Source organism: Sesamum indicum, linkage group LG9, assembly GCF_000512975.1.
Source record: "Sesamum indicum cultivar Zhongzhi No. 13 linkage group LG9, S_indicum_v1.0, whole genome shotgun sequence".
NCBI classification, from domain to species: Eukaryota; Viridiplantae; Streptophyta; class Magnoliopsida; order Lamiales; family Pedaliaceae; genus Sesamum; species Sesamum indicum.
In genome coordinates this window covers 4,126,728-4,150,777 of record NC_026153.1, presented here as the reverse complement: position 1 = coordinate 4,150,777, position 24,050 = coordinate 4,126,728, and the positions used below count along the sequence as shown (strand labels likewise).

Sequence of the window (24,050 nt, the reverse complement as noted above, 5' to 3'; positions counted from 1 at the left end):
GTATTTTATTTTTCGTCTTGGTTTCAACTTATGAAGATGAAGAAACAAAGTATATGTTTAGGTATTAGGTGAAAAATGCAACGGTGATGGTGTGATGTGATTGGTATTTTATATCTGAAATTCTCTATTCTATTTTATATATGTTTGACGATTTTATTTTAAAAAACCTCAACCTTGGAAGAGGGGATCTTGCTTACTTATGAGTCACGTGAACTTCTCATTTGTAAATGGTAGGGCGTGTGCATTAAAATCATCAACCCCTCAATTGATAAGTTTTAAGATGAGCATATGACATTGTTCCCATAGACATCCCAAATAATGCGACATGTGATGCAATCAATGTTTTTATAATACATCTACTTTTACTTCATAATTTTACTATTTTGTCTTAAAAAACATTGTGTTAGGAGGGCCTTACAATTTATAAACTACTTAAGTTACTCTTTTCAATAATATGAAACACATGTGAATATCAACTGATATTCCATTTACATATTTAATGTATGGAAGATATTGGTAAACAGTACTATGTCCACATGCTGTCAAAAAGAAAAACAGAGTACTACGTCCACTAAAATTGATGTGATATATGTTTTTCCATAGACCAGGCTGAAAATCTGTCCAATCTGTTGTAAGACTCAGGATGTAAGCAATAGTCGAGCTTGATTAGCTATCGGGACCAAATCATAATATGACGTCTCCTGAGGCCTGATTGAGAATTCAGCCCAATATCCATCAATGCAGCTGGCAACGAAAAGTCTATCATGTCCTGCAATTTAAATTAATAATTGAAACACACTCCATATATATTTATTTGTAATTCGAATTTTTATTATATTACTTTTGATAAATTAAAAAAGATAAATAAATAACTCATCATATAAATAAATTACGTATATAAATAAATAGTTATTGGAAAACTTAGCCAATTAAAAAAATATATAATTATGACAATAAAATTTCTGAACAACCAAGTTAGTTACTATAAAGATTAATCTTTATGTTTGTTAGATATTGATACTTCCTTCAGCTATTCGAAGGGCTCAGAATAGAGAATTGAGCCCCGTTGGTCAGTCCAACAGGTCTAATTTTGAAATCAAAAGTATCATACTCATATTTTCATAAAACTAGCATAATCGGTACTAAAAATGGGTCTGAGTTAGCAAGATTTTTTGATAAACAATAGAGATGACACGTCAGATAGATTCCTTATGTTACGGGCTATGTCACCTTAAAAATTCTCCAATTAACTCTCATATATCAGTAAGATCTACCAAATCAAACAACTTGTTACTACTCCCTAGATTTTTGGATAGACTAGGTAACAACCAGTCAAGTAATTATAACTCTCTTAAAAATTTAAATATCGGGGTGTTAATCATTATTTTCATAGCTTAGTTCTTAAATGATTTTAGGACTTTCACGAATATCCTTCTAATCTTGTGGTGCTATTGAATCAGTATACGGATTAGATATAATTTTATTTGAATGTATAAAAAGTTCTACGTAAAAATTTATATTTTTGAAAAAAAAAATTATAGTATGGGAACTTATTGGAATAAGAGTAGAGAGAAAAGATTTTGGAATGGACTTCTAAAAACTTGAATGTAATAAAAATTTACTCTTCTTTATTGTGTTTGTTTATCATATTCTCTAATGTACAAACTATAATGTTCTATAAATTTAGATTCAAGTTGTATTTTTTCTTATTTATTTTAAAAAATATCACTCTTTATATCTGAATCTACTTTAATTTCAAATTTATTAAGTGATATATTTTAATATTTTTTTATTACTCGTTTCATTATTTGTTATTATATTATAATAGCATAATATTCTATGTTCAAAAATACATTATGTTAAAATAAATTAATCTTGAAACTAAATTAAAGTTAAAAGATATTTCGTCATTATACAATATTCTAATTATAATAAAGTTTATTTTTTTTAGGTATAACTAAAATTAGGAATAATTACATTTACACCATAATTTATGGTCTTTTTACATTATTTTTTACTTTGAATAATTATATATACATTCATAAAAAATATCGAATTATATACAAATAATTTCTGATTTTTAAAAATCACACATACACTTTAAAAAATATTAATATTATTATATAAATTACTTTTATTTATTTATTTATATTATTATGGCTAAATTTTGTAATTATAGAAAAGATAAGAATAATTTTTGCAAATATGTTCTAGATTGAGGGTGTAAACGTAATTATCTTTTAAAATTTAATTAAGTCTGCCGACAACGGGCCACCGTCATGTTCCCTCTCCAAAGTGGGGCCCATGCACCGTCATCAACCGCGTTTCCTCGCACCATGCCTGTACATTCAAGACATAAAAATAACCTTTGCCCATAGTACAATACATGTAAAGCACACAGCTGCAGGATATGTAAACTGTGCCGTCCACAGGGTATCCCTCTCCCCTCAACTTTTTTCTACCCCCATCTCTAAAATCTCAGGCTACCACTCTCACTCAATTACTCGCACTCTTCCACGGTGCTAAGAGAGGCAATGGCTCTCAATTCGGGTCGGATCCACAGAAGTGCGGCGCCGGATCGGGTCTCCGGGCACGCATTCCGCCTCAATACGCTCGGTTTCAGATCCTTCGCCGGCTTTCTGACAATCGCCGTTTCACTATTCCTCTCTCTCTCGTTTCTCTTCACTGCCTCCTCTGCTCCCGCCGATCTCAAATTCGTGAGTTTCATTGTTGGTTTTTTGGGCTTTTTCGATTTGTTGGTGCCTTCGGATTTTTATATTTCTCTAGGTTTTTGTTTGTAGTTAGTCGGTTTGGATTTTGTGTAGAAATTGCAATGCGCGTAGTTAATATTATTATTATTTTGTTTGGCAATTTTTGTTACTATGAATAATAGTTATTGCCTGTATAGGTTTTCGTGTATTTATAGATGCATTTATGGTTATTATGATGATCCTGAAGTGGTTTTCCTTTTCGTCATTTTGGTACAATTAATGCCGTATTTATGTTAATTTTTCTGTCTAATGATCAGATCACATTCTCTTGTGGAGCTTAATCTTTGGCATTTGACGCCACCATTTACATTAGTATAGTTTCTTGTCACTTGTGTCTGAGTAATGTACTTATATTTGCTGTTCTTTGTCATGTATGATATAGGGTTTTCCTTATAGTTTTTCTGGATCCAAATCTGCATCTATGCGGCGATCAATTTTGGCTTTGAAGTCAGATCCACTGAGGCCACGGCTGGATCAGCTCCGGAAACAAGCAGAGGATCACAGGGGCTTAGCGTTAGCTTATGCTTCCTATGCCCGGAAACTCAAGCTTGAAAACTCAAAGCTTGTTAGGATTTTTGCAGATCTCTCTCGAAATTACACCGATCTGATCTCAAAACCTTCTTATCGGGCACTGTTTGATGCGGATGCAAATTCAATTGATGAGTCAGTGCTGAGACGATTTGAGAAAGAGGTGAAGGAACGGATTAAGCTAACACGGCAAGTGATTGCTGAGGCAAAAGAATCCTTCGATAATCAGTTGAAAATTCATAAGTTGAAAGATACAATCTTTGCATTGAATGAACAGCTAACGAAAGCGAAGAAGCAGGGTGCTTTCTCAAGCTTGATTGCTGCCAAGTCTATTCCCAAGAGCTTGCATTGCTTGGCTTTGAGGTTGATGGAAGAGAGAATTGCAAATCCTGAGAAGTATTCAGATGAAGGGAATCCCCCTAAGCCAGAGATTGAGGACCCAAAGCTTTATCATTATGCAATTTTCTCTGATAATGTGATTGCTGCTTCTGTTGTGGTAAACTCAGCTGTGAAAAACACAAAAGAGCCATGGAAGCATGTGTTCCATGTTGTAACTGATAAGATGAACCTGGGGGCAATGCAAGTCATGTTTAAGATGAGGGACTATAGTGGTGCTCATATTGAAGTGAAGGCTGTTGAGGATTATAAATTCCTGAACTCTTCTTATGTTCCGGTGCTGAAACAGCTCGAGTCTGCTCAGTTACAGCGGTTCTACTTCGAGAATAAGCTTGAGAATGCAACAAAGGATACAACAAATATGAAGTTCAGGAACCCGAAGTATTTATCAATATTGAATCATCTCAGGTTCTATCTGCCTGAAATGTATCCAAAGTTGCACAAAATTCTGTTCTTGGATGATGATATAGTGGTTCAAAGGGATTTGACTGGACTCTGGAAGATCGATATGGATGGGAAGGTGAATGGGGCTGTGGAGACATGCTTTGGATCTTTTCATCGGTATGCACAATATATGAATTTCTCCCATCCTCTGATCAAAGCAAAGTTTAGTCCCAAGGCATGCGCATGGGCTTATGGGATGAATTTCTTCGATTTGGATGCTTGGAGGAGGGAAAAGTGCACGGAAGAGTACCACTACTGGCAGAATTTGGTGAGAATATATACTTAAAGACACTAGATGTCATTTTGTGTAGCAAGTCATACTTATTTTTTGCAGTAATCTGCACATAGTGGTTTCTGTCCATTTCTTAACTGCATATGCATAGCTAACTTGCAGTTTCTTTTTTCCCTATACCAATTCTTGCTATGCTAATTTTGTGTGTGTTGTTCTTTGCAGAATGAGAATCGAACATTGTGGAAATTAGGGACGTTGCCTCCAGGTCTGATCACTTACTACTCCACAACAAAGCCACTAGATAAATCTTGGCATGTGTTGGGGCTTGGATATAATCCAAGCATAAGCATGGATGAGATTAAAAATGCTGCAGTGATACACTTCAACGGGAATATGAAGCCATGGCTTGACATCGCTATTACGCAGTTCCGGCCACTTTGGACCAAGTACGTTGACTATGAAAATGAGTATGTGCAAGCCTGCAATTTTGGTCTATAGATAAATAAGTCCAGGATTGAAACCTATGCTTGTGGGATTGGCCAAGCTAGTTCTTCAAGAATGTTTGAGGCTTATAGCTGCTCCTTACACGTAGATTTTGGGATCATATTTAACCTAGAGACTTCCTACCATTTAAGTTCCAAAGCATTCATCCTCAAGAATTAATATAGATTCCATCCTGTGTTTATATTATGTTCACCGTTAAGTTTAGGGTGGCTGCAAGCTGATTATGTGATTTTTTAATTACATAAGAAAAAATTTGTTCCTTCCAAATTCAAATGTTTGTCATTACTGGATGTTAGACCTGCAAGCGTTTCCAATTATGCAACAGTCCCTTTCACTTCGCTTCTGAAGTTCTTGATTAATTTGTTTTGTGCATGTCATTTTTAGAGGTATTACTGCATTGCAATTGAAATTACTGGCATTGCATCTTTTACGGAGGTAGTCGTGTCATCAGTTCCAATAGCCAAGGATTAGCACATAGGAAGTGCAGAACCCTGACTCAAGTATATCCTTTTGGAGTTACAAAATTAAATCCAGTCTTCTATATTTTCTATCTGCTAATTCAGAAAGATTTTTTAGCCTTTTATATGGCCCTTTCCTATAATTTCCGTAAGATAAATATCCTCTTCCCTCACATTTCAGTTTCTCCCAAATTGCAAAAAACAGTTTGAAATGCATACTTGGCTGGAGAGAAAATTTGACATGATTTTGATTCACATGGACCTCTTATTCAAAAATATATAATTAGTTAGAGGATAATAATATGTTTTTGAATGAAAGATTCATGTGTGTCTCAGTCCTGAAAATTCTCTTCAGAATTCGCTATTGTTGTGAATCCAAGGATGGGATGACACGGTGAACAACCATACTGCATCATCGCATCCCATGCATTTCCACCATGGCCATGCTCCTATTTTCCATTTGGAGATGGTATAGGTTTTCAAGTTTGACTACATAGTAAGTTGCAAGGATAGCATCAGGATGAACGATTTAGTGTTCCAGTAGCTCGTTTTAAGGTAAGTCAGTGAACCAGAAACTACAACAATTGCATCATTATTGTTGCTGGAATAATTCTTTGGAGAAGTGTGCTTGTTTGTAACATGGAGTAAAACAAAACATTTTCTGCATGCGTATACCTTAATGAGTGTGACCATCCATGTTCCAACTCTGCATTGCCCAATCCTCCCTCACAATGTAGATGTGGTTCACTAGATTTGATTGACAATTTTGTTTCAGCTCCGGAAAGTCAAATGTGCAGTTTGTACACGACTTGGTAGCTTTCCAACATAATTGGGATTGAGACAAAGTGGAATGCATTGTGCAATCTTCCATGACATGCCACCTTTTGTGCTAGATGATTTCATCTTGAGCGTTGTTTCTCACACAATAAACATTTCCCCGCTACCATGGAGATACACTATTAGGCAGTCAAAATCCTCCTTTAGCTTTAAGAGTCCCCTCCCTCTGGGTATTGCAATTCTTCAGAAGTTATTCTATGCATACTTGTTACAAGAGGGATCTGCAAATGTGAGTTCCAACTAACTAATCTGACCAGGGACTCACGCATCTGAGGTCCCAGTGACCTAGTGTAACACCCATCATTATTTACATATTGGGTACCCAAAGTTGCCTCATTGAAGATAGTACACATTTGACTGTATTTCTTATTCAAGGACCTTACTAACACCTTTTCATTCGATCCAGCTGCATGATAAACTTGCACAGTTTAGACATCCAAAGAGCTAACAGCGAATCCTTCATAGTTGAGCAGAATGAAAAATTCTATAGCAGCAACCGATATGTGGGAGAGTAAATAATAGGAGGACGAAATTCCAGTCAAAGACATCAAGAGTGACCAGGCCAGAAAATAATTTGTCAAATACAAAAGGAAACCCCAAAAATGTCTCAAGAATTGCTTTCACTGGGGTCTTGGCCATCACCCGTATACTACCAAAGAAAACCTACCAATTCTTGTCTACCAATCAAACTATACCCACAAATGGCAAAAATGTGAAAGAAATTAGTTAGAAGAGCCAATGAAAGTTTCAGACATCGAAGCTGCAATGGAACTGCCAACGAAAAAGATTTCCAAGCAGGTAAAAATAACTAGAGATTTCAAAAGCTAGAAAATAAAGGCCTACCGAGACAACTCACTGACCACCTCTAAGCTAAACTTTCCTCAAGCAGTGGCAGAAACTCGAGGTGTCATATTCTTTGCACTGCCATTGGCCATTCCACCAGCTCGATTCACACGGCCTCCATTGCTATTGACGTTTTCTGACCTTTGATATCCATCACGGTTTGATGAACCTCCCCGGTTCCCACCCCTGTTGCCAAAGTCACCCCTGCCACCAAAATCACCCCTGTTGTAACCCCTGCCACCTCCGTAGTTTCCACGCCCTCTAACTCCCTCATTTCTGAATCCAGATCCCCTTCCCGATTGGAACCTTCCCCTATTGTTTCCTGTGGCATGCAAAAGAAACACAAACCATGACAAAAGTAGAAATTAATAAATATAGTCGAAATATCACAAGGATTAGAACATTGACATGCATTAGGAATTATTAGAACAGTTTACATACAGATGAGGCAGTAGAGAAAGCTAAATTCCTGTCATTTTGCAACATGCACATTCTTATTTTGATTTATGTTTTCTCCAAATTGCAGCTAAAGTTACTCTACTGACTAACTCGCAGAGGCATTTCAATAATGGAGCACAAATTTTTATGGTACACAATTTTGGACATTCTCCTCATGTGCTATGAGCATGCATCACAGGTAACATAATATATTTTCCAACCGAGTTCACTTGCCTCGAGAATTAGTAGACCTCTTTTCTTCAACAAAGGCTTGGCGCCCACCAATTGCCACTGGAGAAGCCTGAAACATTGAGGACAATGTGATAGTGCAGAACAGTAAAAACGACCTAGAGAATCATATTCCATGGCAACAATACCAAGATTCTGCATTAGCATAAGAAAGTGGAAAAAAATAAAAAGGGAACAAAGTTTTCCAACAATGGGAAAAAAGGGATCAAGGCTGAAACTGTGATTACCGTTGAGCAACTTGAATTGTATTCAAAGTTTGATCTTAAACATCACTTAGCAAGAGATGAGAACAGCAGTAAAATATTGTTAAAAAACAATACCAAGCAACATTTTCACATCAAAGAGAAAAAGATGCATCAAGGAATATCTCTAGGTAACTTCAAATTTTGTGCTGATTTGGTCAATATTCAAGGTTAGGTCGCCTTCTGAAAGTTTCCTTTCTAATTATTCTTTTCAACTCTGAACCGATTCTAAAAATGGGCTATCTGCTCAACATTGAGAAGCTCCAAAGCAAGATCTCCACATGTAGATTCCATATTCATCTTCATCAAAACTCAATATTTGTAAGATACGGGATGCCTTGTGATCTAGTAGAGTGCACATTATGACACACAAAGAGAAAACTATTTTGTAGGATTCCAACTTGTACCAATCCAAGTTGGAAATGCTCACAAGTTTATAAAGATATTTCAACTCATCCCCTCTATATTTCATGTATGCATTTCTAAGTTTTTAATAAAAGTTCTTTCCTCATCTATGATAATATCAACCATCGTGGTAACAGATTCATATCTAAGATTTCAAATATCAAGACAACCTGCATTCTCTAGTCATAGTAAGGTATAGCATCATAAATTATAGCACCAAGTGCACTGAATGAGGACAAAATTTGAAAAATGGTTTATAAGTATCCTCATTTGGCATATAGATATAGATAAAACTATATTTCATATTAACATGCATCCGACATGGCTGCAAAACTTTTTGGCATGGGTATAATTCTGACAAATATATGCAAGACACAAAGGTATACTAAACCAAAAGCTAGAAGTGATTAAGCTAATTGACATAACAAAACATCACACATCGGGTTACTGGTAGAATTTTACCCAGGCCAGAATCTGGCAGATGTACATCATCAGATGATCTCAAAAGCAAATTAGAAATAAATCGTATAAACACATACACCAACAGATGTTACTATCAATATAACTCAGAAGCATATGTCCACTCATATCCTAGGACAATTAAAATAAAATTTTCCTGGAAAGTATGGTGGTTATCCTATTTATCTTGCACCCAAGCACAACAGCACATACCTCAAGGGCTTTTTGCACTGAACTTGCCTCCTCAAATTCCACAAATCCAAAACAAAATCCTTGTTGCTGCATCAAAAATACACTCCCTCGTTTCAATGTGTAATTCTTAATACCCATAGAACAATAAGCAATCAACCATCTCCCTGGAATTAACAAAAGTTATTGACTAGAACATACTCTGTTGCTTCTAACTTGAATTCCGTCATTCTTAATAGTCCCAAATTTCTTAAACACTTCCTCTAGTAAGGCTTCAGTAGCATTCATCGGAAGGCCCTTTATATATATCGAGTAACCATCAGCTGCACAAACAAGAGAACACATTAGCTTGTGAAATACCACAAAGTGCACTTCAATCAAACAAACAAAAAGTCTGTTAATGGCAATATGAAGATATAGGCCAGATGATTCAGAATATCATGCCTTCACCCTCTTGGTTATGTTCATTATCAACGGAATCTGAACTGGAAACTGGTGCATCAGCTGCTGGCACGAAAGTAGAGTTCACATGCTCCATGCTCTTCACTGGCGCTTTCCGAGGAGCTGCTGGAGGGGGGGAGAAACTTGCAGCAGTTTCCTTGAGATGCATCACCTGAAATAATACCACGACTTTAAGGTATGGGATGACAATGGGAAAGAAAAGAACTTGCACCTATCCTACTTAATAACAAGCATATGGGAATAGATGAAAATAGGTCAAACAGCTATCAGATCATGATAGCACATGCAGACACTCATGCTAGAGACAGAGAAGCCCTACACCTAGCTGTAGGACACAGCAGGCTTATTTCTTAATTGATCATGGCCACTCACAATAGAAGCATATGACTTCTTTGGCACTTCTTCAATTTTGGCGCTGGATTCAACCACCAGCTGTGCATCATCCTGTACCTCATCCACAACCTCAGCTACTGGGACTTCTTCTTCAGCAATTGGCACATTTCCATTCTCAGGTGGGTTGTACACTTCTCCTGCAAGGGCTTCCTCTGCAGATGGCGTGCTCTCTTCAGAAACATGATTCTCCTGGGATTGAGCTTGAACTGGAGCTGAAACAGGAGCAGGAACAGGAACAGGAGCAGGAGCAGGAGCAGGGGCCGGGGCTGGCAACAATAACATAAAAGTTTCAACTCAAAGAATAATGAAAAGGACAACAGAACCAAAAAGTACAGAAACATCTTGTTACTTGGCTCTGCAGCAGTGGGCACCACAGCATCACTGACCAAAGCTGGGTTGAGAGTGACATTATCCACATAACGAAACATGTCATTCAGAACAAAGTAGCCCCTGTCTTGTGGAGCAAGGAAGAAAGCTTGAGTGAAATTGCGAACTGTGTTGTCTTTCCCTGTCAGATAGCCAGTTACAAGAACATGAACTCCACCATTAAATGACTCTTGTGCATCCACTGACTTAATCTCAGCTCTAAAGTCCCCATAGTTGAGTGAAACAATCTTCTCATTGATAGCCTGCATAGTCAAATTACATACTTTAGAAATAAAAGAATTCCATTGCAAATCAACTCCTTTTGATGGCTTAAAGAAGCCAACCAAAGAAATATAGTATGCTATCAAACAGCCGGACACACAGAATTTACAAACCTAGAGGATCCGAGACAGAAGCAAGATAACGTGCATTTTTCCAGGAGACCATACCAAAAGCAAATAGAAACAGAAAATTTATAGGTATGTTTGCTTTTGTCTATTTTCCATTGCCATATAAATGCAACCAAGTAAGCAATTAAGCTTTTTGTAATGTTACCATTAGCTTCACCGGATAGCCAACCCAGAGAGTGCCTAAAATCAACTAACAACTAAAGTACTTTAAGTCAGTTGCGGACAACAACAGACATGTGAGAAAGATAGATTACTTGCATAGAGGTGGTGATGCTCATGGAGCCATCCTCCTCCGGACGACCAAGCTTACTGATATCCTGATAAAACCGATAAACCAGCCCTGGTGAATGATGCAGGATGTGATAGTATTGCTGCGCGAATGCATTCCCAACCTAACGTTCCAACAAAATTAATCCAAGTTGAATTATCAATAGTTAAATCACAATACACCAATTACCATAAAAGGAAGAAATAAAAAAAAGAACTCACAACTTGTGCAGAAACTGGCTGCTGAGCCGCCACAGCAGCCACTGCCGTCGCCGTCGCCATCACTTATCAACGATCTAACTGAGAGACCTACCGAATCCCTAACCACATAAAATATAAGTTCAATCACTCTCTCGCCAGCACATAAACCCTAGAGCTCTACAGATCTTCCCGCATCCCCCCTATTACCACAAGTACATACACATAATCTTTCCCCGGGTAACAAATGGTCGGATCGAGTCATACCTGCACGCGGATCGTGTCCGATTGAGAGAGAACGCGAGAGAGAAACCGGCTGTTGGTTTGTTCCTCTCTCTACTTCCAAAAATTCCTCAAATCTGGGTGAGAATTTCCGCAGCTCCGGCGGTGGTATCTAGGGTCCGAGAGGCGAATATGGGCGAGGAGCGGTGGATCTCGGAGAGGCGCGAGGGCGGGGGAGCAGATGCAGTCGTGGGAAAAAAAAAGGGTTTTCTCAGAGATTTACTATATATACGAGAGACAGAAAGAAGGGGAATAGGCGCAAGGGAATCTATATATATGAGCAGTTCGTTTCATTTTCCGTACCATTTTAAATTAGGGCTGGTACCATGCCAGATAAATTTTACTATTCCCAGAGTGATTTTTATTTGTTTGTCAATATTACCCTTCTCCAAAAGTACTTTTTTTATTCTTCCCTCCAACTAAAGAGAACCCTCGTCTCTCATTTTTCTCTCATTTATCCTCTCCAATCATCTCCCGATCGATAAAGGATTTTCTATCATACTTTAGTATTGTACAATGAGGCCACACCAACATATAAGTGTACGGCATGCATCCTCACTTTTAAATTATAGTTTAATTTTAAGAAAAAATTACAATGATCTTCTGAGGTTTAGCATAATTATGAATACTCCTCGTTATTTGAAAAATTACAAGTACCCCATAATATTTGATAAAATTATGTAATTTTTTGATGGACGTATTACTGTATTGTTTTATTTTTTTATTAAAAACTTATAAAAAAATCGAATTGGATGGATGAAAAAAATTTTAAAAATTATAAAAAAAAAACTATCCATTTAGTCCATAAAAAAATAATTTTTAATTCAAATGGCATTTTGGTCAGTTTACCATAAAAAAAGAATGAAAACCTAACGAATTAGGTTAATTGTTAGACGACCATTAAAATCAGGGGGATATTCGTAATTTTTCAAACAACGAGGGAGAATTCATAATTATGCCAAAACTTATGAGAGGTTGTTATAATTTACCCTAATTTTAATTATATACTTTAACTAAGAATTAGCACGTGTCAATCACACTTTGGTACGATAACCACTGTATGATACCATAGCATCATACAACATTCCATTCACTTTTACTCCATATCAAAAACATTGAGATGTATTTTAACAAACTTATATGTTCTTTTTCTAAAATATAGACAGTTTTTATCGTCATCATTTCTAGTTTTACGTTCAATAGTCCAAAAAGTAATTAATATATTTATGTTATAAAATCATAAAAAAAGTTTATATAATAATTTATCAGCTCGATTAAGTTGTTCTTAACTCTGATTTAAACCCTTTAAAAAACTAAACCTTCACTGTTTTTTAGTCAATTCCCATAAATCTAAAAAATATAATAGAATCAGTATAACTGAGAGGAAGATGCGACCCTTTAAAAAATTAATCATACTGACTGGCCTTTCAATCAAAGAACGACCATAATGAGGGTAAAAAGAAAAGGTTAAATAAGGAAAGTTTGAAAGTAAGGGAGGGATAAAAAAGTCACGAGAAAGAGAAAATAAGGGGGGGTTTGGTAAAATATGGTGAAATGTAGAGGGGAGGTTATTGGAAAATGAGATGCAGTTGGGCTGGCATTGGAGAAATTGATCTGTCAATATCAACATCTATAAAAATGATAAAGTGCTTCCTTAATTGCTATTATGTGTTTCTTGTCACAAATGATGGAATAGAATGGATTTTGGATTCCCAAACTACCCCTGAGCAAACAGAAACTTACTATTTATGGACTCTATTTATTACTATGTCAATCTTAACTACCTACTCTTACAATAATGTTGCTAACAACTTTTAGCTTTTACGTCACTGAAAAGCTCTAAGAGAATTTGCTCATTTTTTCTTAAATAAATATTTAAAGTAAAAAAAATGAAATATATGAGGATCTTTTTTTGGAAGCATTAATTATTATAACAAAATGACTTAAATGACACTGAAATTAAAAATGTGTATTGATTTCCAAGGAAAAAAAAGTTTACTTCTAACTTTTTTTTTTCAAACAGAAAATAAGAAATGTTGTGTTGTGAACAACGTGATAAATAATAGTTATTTTTAGCAAAAATCAAGAAAATGAGAAAAAAGTGGTAAATTACATAGGTATTTTCATGGGGTTTAGATCTAATTACATAATAATTTATATTTACTGTAAAATTACAAGTGCATTCCCTAAGGAAGCGTCAATATAATTTTATCTCACTAGTGTTTGTGTAAGTTTTCTTTATATCCATAAAGTGTCGATGTGTAAACTACAATTATAATATTAAGGAGTGGATTTTTTATTTTGTTACAACGTATAGTGTCATCGTCATGGGACAAAATTTGTTGTTATATTTATTGAAATTTGAATGGTTGCTTTTTTAGCGTTATATATTTAATTTTTATGCTTAATACTTTGAAGAAAATAAATTTGTACACTCTATTTTACTCACTCCACTGATTATTTCCAATCAAAATGGAAGTGTTTATTGTACATTGATTTTCCATTCCAACCAAATAAACTCTAACCGAAAACTATTAAGCATAGTTCTTTATTTTTTAAAAAATTTCAAATAAATTAAGGTTTGTATTGTACAATGGTTTAGAACTATTTTTATTTTTGGTAGGCCCATATGAAGCCCAACCCACCATCTGGATGGCCCAAACCCAACCCGATCCGTGACCTGGTTTCTTAAAGACCCTAGCCCCAAATTTATTTCCCCTTCCCCCTCATTTTATCAAGTCAACCGATCTCTGTCCTCTCTCTCTATGTTCCTCGTTTCTCATCTCTTCTGCCTCGGTTTCTTATAAATTGTCGTCTACCTCACTCTCATCTTCAATTCTTTTTCTCTATTTATATTACTTGTAAAGAAAAGAAGATAATAGGAAGAAAAAGAGAGAAGAACATATCTTCTTCCTTCTTTATGATATTTTTGAGTGGGTTTCTGAGAAGTGGTTCTATGCCTTTGTGGCCGTAGTTTCTTGGTACAACCGGTGATGGGTTACCAACGATGAAGATGTATGCTTCCTCCCCCTGATCTCGCTTCCCTGAGCCTATTACCGTTTTGTATTTCATTATGTTATATTTTATTTATTCTTGTATTACTATTATTGTAAGGGTTTATGTTATTAAGGGTTGTAAAACCCACGATGATTGTAATTGTTTGTCTTTGGTGGTAATTTTGGGCTCCTCAATATGGGGTGAAAACCAAACAGTGGTATCAAAGCCGTGTTCTCTGGCTCCGACGCCAACATGATCATATCGTTTCCTATCCCTATCTATTCGTTATTTTAGCTTTGTGTTGATAATATTGCTCTATGCATTAAATATTTTTGCAGACAAATGAGGTCCCTCAAAGCCCTGGACTCCTTGACAATTAGAACTCCCTAGCAGTTAGGAGTTCTCGTTGATGAAGGGTCCTTCCAACTCATAGATAACATTCAACAGCAAGATTAATAGAAAAATAAGAACATATTATGGCTTATCCAAACGTCCCTTATTCACTTATTCATGAGAATGAAGGAAACGTGCACAGCCCCATCGCAGAGGGACATCCCCTATAAATACAGGTTTACTCCTCCATATGGAGACGCTCTCTAACGTTTCCCACACCTTTATGAAACCTTCTTAACACCTGTCTCACACTTCGGACGACACTCGTTACATCATTCACACCTCTCTTACTCTTTAAACCATTTCTCTCGCTCTCTAAGCATTCTACAAGCACATTATCACGTGTTCTTGCACTTTTTATCAACTTTATTCACCATATTTTAATTTTACATTATATTTATTTACTTTTTGATTTTATTCAATCTCAAATCCAATACTAACTTGGTAGTCGGAGTGCTAACGCCTTTTTTGTGGATCTCCTTTTCAGAATTTGCATTCGCTTCGGCCCAAGTCTTGAACGATGCCTAGATGTATTGGACCTGTGCGTTTTGAACGCATTAGATCAAAAAATGATTATTAAAAAATATGCAAAATCAAACCGGACCTTTAAAAAAAAAAACACAGTAATGTCTCCAAAGCAAGCAATATACTTATTTCAACATTCGATATGCAGTATAACAATATTTCTAAATCAATCAACGATTTTAGGTGGAATAAAGAAACAACATATATTATAAAAGGAGACTAACATATAATTAATTGTGAGACCCTGACCTCACCGTCCAGGTAAAGAATCACTAATCTTTAATCACAGGACTAAACGGTCACTAAAACTATGTCTGCGGCATATTGAATGATTGGATCTGTAACAGGCCAACTTTCTTTTGATTAGCCCCGTTCGGTAACCTAAATTTGAAAATGGCCCGCACTCCACCATCAGCCGCTCATGATTTTTGTTATTTTCAGATAACAAAATGTGGGTTAAAGTTGTTTTTTGCAAAAATACTTGACTAATGCTAATTTGACTGATGATTGTTGCTCATTACAGGGGGCATCATATTCATGGGTGTGGAGGGATACTCAAATATGATGTAGCTTTGATTGCTCCACAAGTCCCCCATGTTGGATCCTTCCTTCATTGCCCATGTGTTGTCATTCCAATTAAGATTGATCAATTTGGTGACTTTTCTATTACACAATGGTTTACTCTCATTCTCTCTGTGCCATTCAATCCAGACAGCCACATTCAAAATTGGAATACATCTTGAAAACAAGATTTACCATATCGCCAACACAAGCAAATGCAATAGCCACTGCACTTGCTAACTTGGGCTTTGCATTTAAGTTGGAATATAAATTTATTAATTTTGAATCTATCTTAAATATTCTAACCATTGATTCTTCACACTTTGACTTTACTACTTTTTATTGATTTATTTTAATGGAATATTTAATTCTAAATAAAAAACTATACACATAATCTTATACCAATGAGAAATTTTCATATTTGGCCCATATATACTCTATCAGATATTTTTACCTTCAATATGTTTGAAAAATGCTGAAGAATAAATAATATCCTTCCAAAAATGCTAAAAGATAAATAAATGAACCGTTGACTGAAATTTCAGCCCGTACGATGGAATTTGTTTATATTTTTATTTTCAATTTTGTATATTTTTTTGGGGTAAAAACGATAATATATTTAAATTAGTTAAAAAATTATTTTTATATTGAATTGTGCCCAAATTAATATATTTAAATATACATATTTGCACCGTTTAATCTATTTAATTACCGTTTAAAAAGAGGAGAGTAAAAAACATGAAAAAATTCCTACTCCTTGTGCAGTAACATCTTATTTCTTACACTAAACAAAAAGGCTCAACAATATGTACTCCAAAACTCTTCATCTTTTACCATAGATATGTGCCTACACAACTTAACTAGAAACCAAAAACAAAAAGAAGATCATAGCATTCAAGAATTGCTAGTTATCGGAAGGCTGACGGGACGATGGTGATGTGCCTCAACGGGTGTGATACGCCCACACATCCGGCATGCTCCACGAACTCGGCTGGTGAAAACGAGCTGCCATGGCAAACACACATGATGCTCACCTCCGTCTTTGTGTACTTGTACAAGAATCCAGTTACTGTCGTACCGTTCGGTCCGTTTCCTGTGGCCGACACGCATGGCATTCGTGCGAGACAAGCTGCAGTGAGGTTTTCGTTTGGTAGTTTTGGAGGCTTATCGACCGGGCAGCCGCTCGTTTCTTTCTCAGACGATGAGCAAGCGTTGTTGGTATGGTTGTTGCCGGTGAATTTGCTCCAGCTTGGCTGAGGATTTCTTGATGAAGCCACCTTGGCGTGGTGGTCCGGCACTCCGGCAAGAATTCGATCTTGTTCTGTCTGAGAAGATGAACCGTTGCTTTCGAGGTGATGCGATGCGTTAGTGGAAATGCTGAGATTCGCGCGCGAGAATAAGGGACTTGAGTTGCTTCCTGCGTCGCTGTTGCTCCCCCCACCTAAAAATGAACAACCATCAATACCACATTACATAAGCTTTAATCCAACATTGACAATGTTAATCCAGTGCAACATGAATTCAAGGTTGCCATGTCCATGGGAGGAGGAAAGACTCAGAGCAAGGAAGCAACTGGACAATTCTTGTTCATGTGATTGGTAAGCAACCTATGTAGATTACATTCGACAAACATTCAACAACAAAGACTGAATCGAAGCAAGGCTGTTTGTGGAAAAACCCCAACAAATGTGATTTAGTTCCTCTTCGAAAACAAAATAGCTTATTCCTCAATGTCTGAAGATTCTGGTGAAAATTTGCTCTTTGCTTTTAGACACGAAGCACTAAGCTCTGTTGTAACCTATGCATTTAAGAATTAACACAGAATCTCCAAGAAATTTCATGACATCAGCATAAACTATGCAAGTATAACACTTTTCTCATTACCAGAGCTGTCCAATTCAAGTAAAACTAACTGCGGCCCAATTCCCACAATACCATCACATTCTTGAAATAACAGAAAGCAATGAAAGCAATAAATCACATTCCCAATATAAGAAAGAAAACACACAATCACCTTTCTGGGAGGTGCTCTGGTAATCAGAAACAGCAGAAGAACTACGTTCCATCGACCCGTTGGACATTGTCGTTGTCGTCCTCATATTCCCACGATCACTCATCCCATTACTATGTTCTGAATCACAATCTGCTAAAAATGGAGGTACACAAGGATATACAAATCCATTCCCAGGAGGCATGTGTTGTACCTTTGGGTTCAAACAGTCCCTCTCCCTGTGAATCTTGTTGTCATGAGTGAACAAGGAGAGACTCAAGCCATTTGCAACAACCTCATTATGGGTCCCATAATTCTTGTCCCTTTTTCTAGCTAGTTCTTCTTGAAAACCATCTCTCTCTCTAATTTCTCTATCTTGAACTCTGCCTTGAAATTTCTGAGCCTCAAACAACAATTTATCCTCCACAAATCCCACCCCATTCACCACTCTTGATTTCTTGAGCTTCTCCTCTCTTTTCTTGCGGGCTTCTTGTCTTCTCAACGCCTGAATCTCCCTTCTCCTTTGCAGATCCACACATTCATACCCATTCTCATTCCCCACACCGCAAGAAAAATCAGATCTTGATGAAATCCCACCACAATTGTTCACATTTTCCTCACTTGTTTTCCCCCTTAAATCCTCTGATTTCCCATAGCTCCCACCTATAGACAACTCCAAACTCAGCTCAAATTCATCCCCCTTTTCCTCTTCTTTCTCCATAGATACCTTCAAAACCTCCATTTTCTCCCTAATCCTTTTCAAAAATCCAAATGAACTTCAATGATCTTCCCTCCTTTTTTTTATCTTTCTCACAACCCTTTTCAAGAATTCACAACTCCTCCTCAAATAAAACCTAAGATTGAACTTCAAGATTCTCTCTTTCTTTCTCCCAGCAACCCTTTTCAAAAATCCAAATGAACTCGAACAATTTTCGGTCTTTCCTCCCCAACCCTTTTCAAGAATCCACAATTTCTTCTCAAGATTCTCTCTTTCTTCCCTTAGTTGGACTAGGTTTGAACAACGTCGGGGGAACAACACCAACACAAATAAAAGACTGAGGAGAGAGAGAGAAGGCGGGCTTGCGCCACGTGGAGGGAGGAGAGTTGGGGACAGGCCGGTCTGTTGACACCTAAGATAACGGGCTAGGAGTTAAGTACGGAATTAGGCCCCCTCCAAATCCCAAATTAGTGGCCTCTAGTCTCCCGCTTAATCCAGAATTAGGAGCGCCTGCATGCATCCGCCTCGCCACGTAAGGGTGCTCCTGCGCCACCTGCTCCGGAGCGGTCAGGACACAACACGTGTTGGCATTAAAGAGGCTCTGGTTGATGTTTGGCGCGGAGTTTTCAGGGACGGGAACACGTGGGGAATAGATGTGATGTGGCGCTCGGTTTCGAGCCGTCGTTGTCAGTTCTGGAGGTCACAAAACGTGGCGGAGTACAACCGCGACACGTATCTCGGTGGTTTGGTGGGCCCGCTTATCCAATCAAGGGTGCCGGTGAGGTATTTTCAGTTACAACATATTTTTCCCCATATGGAAAAATAAGTAAAATAAATAATAGTACAAAAACTCTATTTAAAAAATAAAAATAAAAATAGCAATACGACCCTAAATTGTTAAAAATAAACTCATTATCTCCCAGCCTCATAGAGTTGTCTTGTTATTTTTCAAGAGTAAATTAATTAATATATTTTGAGATTAAGTTCAAATATACAAATATTATATATTTTTATAAAATTATAAAATATATTTTTTGATTATATAATTATAATTATAAGTAACTCGTTAAGTGGCAAAAATTTATACAATCACGCCTAAAATAAATTACATTAATACCCACTAAGAGAGTGTATATATAATTTTACAAAAAATATAAAATGTTTGTGTATTTAAACCCAGCGTCAAAAGACATTAATAAAATTTACCCTTTTTTTAAAAAATTCATGGGGTTGATCATCCTTTCATTTTTAAGGTGATTTTTATTTATTATTATTTTTATGAGGGATTCTGTGGTATTTATTTATATTTTTATGACGTCCCTTTCTTAGGGAAATAAATTCAAGGGGTTTTAGTTAATCATAAATTTTAATTATTTTAATTAAAAGTTAATAAATTTGTTAAGATTTAAAAATAAAATTAAAATCTATTTATCGTTTTAAACAAAAGAATCTTACAAAATGCAAGTGTATTATTTTTATAATTTGTAATATTATTTTTCAAAGTATTATTAATATAAACTATATAATAACTTATAAACTCAAAAAAGTATCATAAAATAGTTTAGTGAGTGTACAAGGCAGTCATGTGGCCACCAAACTTTGAGAAACTTCAGTTCGGATTCGATTGGGTTGAATCAGAACCAATCATGTGGTAAGTGTAATACACTTACCGTGTGATTGGTGTACAATTAAAAAAAAAATAACCAATATATATTAGTGATTTAATTCGATCAAATTTGATTTGGACAAGAATTCTTTCCAAACTTTTTTATGAAAGGATAAGGCGATCAAGACACCTTCCTAATGTATTCACCAAACCTGTCATGCATAATGTAATGACATATCAAGCATCTCTTGCATCGTTAGTATTCAACACATATATGATGTCTTACTTTATAGTTCACTGCAAAATCACAGGGCAACTCGTTCCAACCAAACCCAATTCATCCTATTATCGTTCAGGACAATCAAAGAGTTTGAAAAACAATCGTACAATCTCCCATTCTGACGAATATATATTCTTACACGGGCGAAGGCAGGCTGACTATAAGTTGACCATTCACGACACTGCAAAATCACACAGAAGCACAGTCAAGCTTGTTAGAGATAATACAAGAGTTAAATTACATTGTTCTTCCCTGTTACTATGAGTAATTACACAAAATTCCAAAATATCCTAGTTTCAGGAGTACAAACAAACACCTCATGCTGGAATTTGGGTCATATTTTTGACAGTGTTGTCAAAATATACGAGGACATCTTTGAAAGTTATGATGTCTTAGTGATGATACCATGAAATTCCATCAAGTCTGCTATAGGAATTAGGAAGGGAGTCACTCCGTTAGTCAAAGTTAGATAATAAAGGACAGGACTGTAATTTCTAGCAAAGAGGGAGGGGTCTTTTTCCTTATAGTCAAAATCAAATTTGGCTGAATCAAAACCACTCATGTACAAAGTATAATTCTATAGCCATGTGATTAGTCTGTACACTAATCAGACTGCTAAGTGTTGTACTCACCATATGATTGGTTCAAATATGACCAGACCTATCCCACTGTACAAAGACAGTACTTGAGAACTTAGTCAAAAAACTTAGGAGCTTACCTTTTCACATAATAGTAACAGAAGTCAGCCAAGATGAACGTTTGGACGATTTCAGCCAGCAGGACCATAGGAAGCCAAATGTATCCGGCTCCGACAAGGAACAAGTACTTTCCAGCAGAATCATAGACCTATAATTTGAGTTCAAATGGATGGTTCAGATACATCAAATTGGCTATTTTTTATAAGGTCATACATCTTATAATTTCTTATTTTAAAAATAAAACTCATGACGTATTTAGATAAAATAAAAATTATGGAGCTTAAAAGATGTTACTAATGACAATTTTGTAAAAGAATTCTTAAAAAATAAACTACGACTTAATATCTTATTTTGGATCTAATAAACTTTTTCTTTTAAAAAAAGATCTCGTCGAACACTTTACAATAAGCTCCTAAATATTTTATAAGATGCTTTAAAGTGCTTACAAGCTCATCAAAACAACCTCTATATCTAGAATATGTTGTTCAGTTCGGATCAAATCAGATGGTAGAAACATGGAACGATCATCTGATTCTTACCTGAATGATCCAATGAGCACAACCCAAGAATCTTGCAACACCGAGTGCAAACACGTAATGGGCTGTAAACGGTTCAATCATCTGCAATCAAGTAAAGAAGAGTGAAAGAAAATTAACATCAGTCTCTAGTATTAATAAGTTGCAAAATACAGACAAAACAGGATGTTTTTTGTGACCTTTGTATTCTGTATCATCCTAAGTTGCGGCAGCACAGAGACGGATTCCAAGTACAGAGCAAACGCCCAAAGGATTCGAGCAAGACGTGCATGGTGTGTGTAAGGATGGATGAGTACGGCTAGAATCGCAGATGGGACAGCCTATCAGGTGCAAGAAGGAAATATTAACATTTACAACAGAGGAAAATCGCAAACTGGAGACCATGCTTTTTTTTCCTTAAACCAAAATCTCCTCAAAGTTTTCAGACATTAATACAACATTCAGTTATGTTCATCTAAATCTAAATTAGAAGATGTACGCCATGAAAACATAGACATAATGAAGTCACTCCTTCGATGGTGTTTTAACCTGTCGAAACAGTGACCCTTAACTTAGCCATTTTTTGGACTCCATGAACTATCCGAGGTCTGAAAAGATTGGTTCTCACACCAGAATAATAACAAAGAAAACATAGGACCATGCATCATTACCACATAATACAAGGGCATATTGTCTAGCTCTGCGACGTAGGTTGACTTTAACTTGAACCTTATCGTGTATATGACCCACAAAGTTGACATGAGCGTCAAGAAATCGAGAAAGGTGTGAATGTTATTCTCCATAGAGTAACTGCAGCATAATCTTGCTGCTAAGAATATAGCTGTGAGCTCTTGTGTCTTCAATGAGAGGCCTAAAAACCAGTAAAACGAAGATATTAAGACGATGAATGTATATGCAAGTGAATGTGACAAGCAACATGGGATTGTTAAGCAGAACAAAATGCAGCATCTCATGTTACTCTGCCCAGACTACTCAAATTCATGTCTGCCAGACATCTCATACTAGCATCCTTGGCTACACAATCAAGAATAATGTTGCCTATCATTACAGGGATGTCTTGAACTCTGCTGTAAAATTTAATGAAGACTTTGTAGTTGACATTGTCAATGTTAAAATCCAGACAGAACAACTATAATACAACTACCAAACAGAGAATTCATATTGCAATTGCCTTTTTGCTGATAAAAATTGTGTATCTTTTCTGATATTTCTGTCACAACCTTGAAGCTCCATTGAGTCTTGTTTGGTTCCATTTTCAAAATGCTAATTTTCAATTCTATAATTTATCAACTTATGATACCATATTTGGTTGGCCTTTTTGTGGAATTGGACCATAAATAATTATTTTCATACCCAAAAAAAAACAAATCTTTTTTGTAAGAAAGAAAACCGGCACAAAGCATACATACACATTCTCATTCCACCTTTGACTCTTCGTATAAAAGAATAATAATTATTCAAAGAAATAAATATATGTATTTATACGCCTCCCACCACCACCACCCTCCCCCAAAAAAAAAAAGAATAAAAGAAAAAAGAAAATAAATGAATAAATGGGTACTGACAAAAATTGAGTTAAAAGATCTGAACTTTATGTAGAACCCATCACTCAACAACAAATCCCAGAAGCAGAATTTTACCAGAGCAAGTCTTATGAGTGGTGAGCTTATAAATCAAGACCAAAATCCCAGCAAAATGTACAGCTTCAGAGACAACGAAGAAGTGGGCGTGATTCTTAACCAGGAGTTTAAGCGCTAGCAGAGCGCAGAGGGCAAACGCCACCACCAGCAACGTCTTCACTTTGGCCGACCGCCGCCGCACCCATGCAAGAACCTTGCTCAGAGCCGCCGCCGTCCTCCTCCTCCCCATTCCCCTATAAGTATGTGATAACTATCATCTGAATTTTCTGCCAAAATATAGTTTGGGGAAAGAAGGCATGCAATCGGGTGGTGTGATTACGTTTTCTTGATTCGGAGTCTAATTGCATTTGCCGTTTCATTTTGGACATTTACTGCAACGTTAGCCCTTTGATTCGGACATACATTTCTTGGTTTTACACCCCTTCTAATTATGATCAAATACAAAAGTAATTCCCGTTTACGTCAAATTTAGAAATATTTGGTTTACCGGTATTTCTGTAAACTTTTATTATTGAATATGGAGCAATGCTTTTTATATACAATATATTTACTTATTTAGATATAATTTTAAAGGATACTAATATAATTTATTTTATATTTTTTGGATTAATTGATAATTTTATTTTATGGTATAAAATCTGATTTTAATCTTTGAAATCTGTATATGAATAATGAATTTTGGACATCAAAAGTAGGAGACTTTTTGGATTTTTTGCTATAGATAAGGATCATT

The 24,050-nt window shown here is 36.1% G+C and overlaps 4 protein-coding genes across 4 annotated transcripts; 1 reads left to right on the top strand and 3 right to left on the bottom strand.

The window, feature by feature from the left end:
* On the top strand, positions 2,436–5,218 carry LOC105170554 (galacturonosyltransferase 8). The gene is made up of 3 exons (XM_011091358.2): positions 2,436–2,717; positions 3,154–4,407; positions 4,594–5,218. The coding sequence occupies exons 1-3, from the start codon at positions 2,535–2,537 to the stop codon at positions 4,867–4,869; spliced, it is 1,713 nt and encodes a 570-aa protein (XP_011089660.1). The 5' UTR covers positions 2,436–2,534; the 3' UTR covers positions 4,870–5,218.
* On the bottom strand, positions 6,636–11,622 carry LOC105170553 (putative G3BP-like protein). Its single transcript, XM_011091355.2, has 10 exons — positions 11,359–11,622; positions 11,116–11,213; positions 10,881–11,018; positions 10,200–10,479; positions 9,830–10,116; positions 9,440–9,608; positions 9,197–9,318; positions 9,020–9,085; positions 7,686–7,752; positions 6,636–7,335 (listed from the first exon to the last, which is right to left on the bottom strand). The coding sequence occupies exons 2-10, from the start codon at positions 11,173–11,175 to the stop codon at positions 7,052–7,054; spliced, it is 1,473 nt and encodes a 490-aa protein (XP_011089657.1). The 5' UTR covers positions 11,176–11,213; positions 11,359–11,622; the 3' UTR covers positions 6,636–7,051.
* On the bottom strand, positions 16,544–19,022 carry LOC105170552 (AFP homolog 2-like). Its single transcript, XM_011091354.2, has 2 exons — positions 17,864–19,022; positions 16,544–17,290 (listed from the first exon to the last, which is right to left on the bottom strand). Exons 1-2 carry the CDS (start codon positions 18,579–18,581, stop codon positions 16,758–16,760), a joined length of 1,251 nt encoding a protein of 416 aa, XP_011089656.1. The 5' UTR covers positions 18,582–19,022; the 3' UTR covers positions 16,544–16,757.
* Positions 20,390–23,808, bottom strand: LOC105170551 (putative ER lumen protein-retaining receptor C28H8.4). Its single transcript, XM_011091353.2, has 6 exons — positions 23,318–23,808; positions 22,328–22,527; positions 21,857–21,997; positions 21,681–21,761; positions 21,162–21,289; positions 20,390–20,624 (listed from the first exon to the last, which is right to left on the bottom strand). Exons 1-6 carry the CDS (start codon positions 23,544–23,546, stop codon positions 20,579–20,581), a joined length of 825 nt encoding a protein of 274 aa, XP_011089655.1. The 5' UTR covers positions 23,547–23,808; the 3' UTR covers positions 20,390–20,578.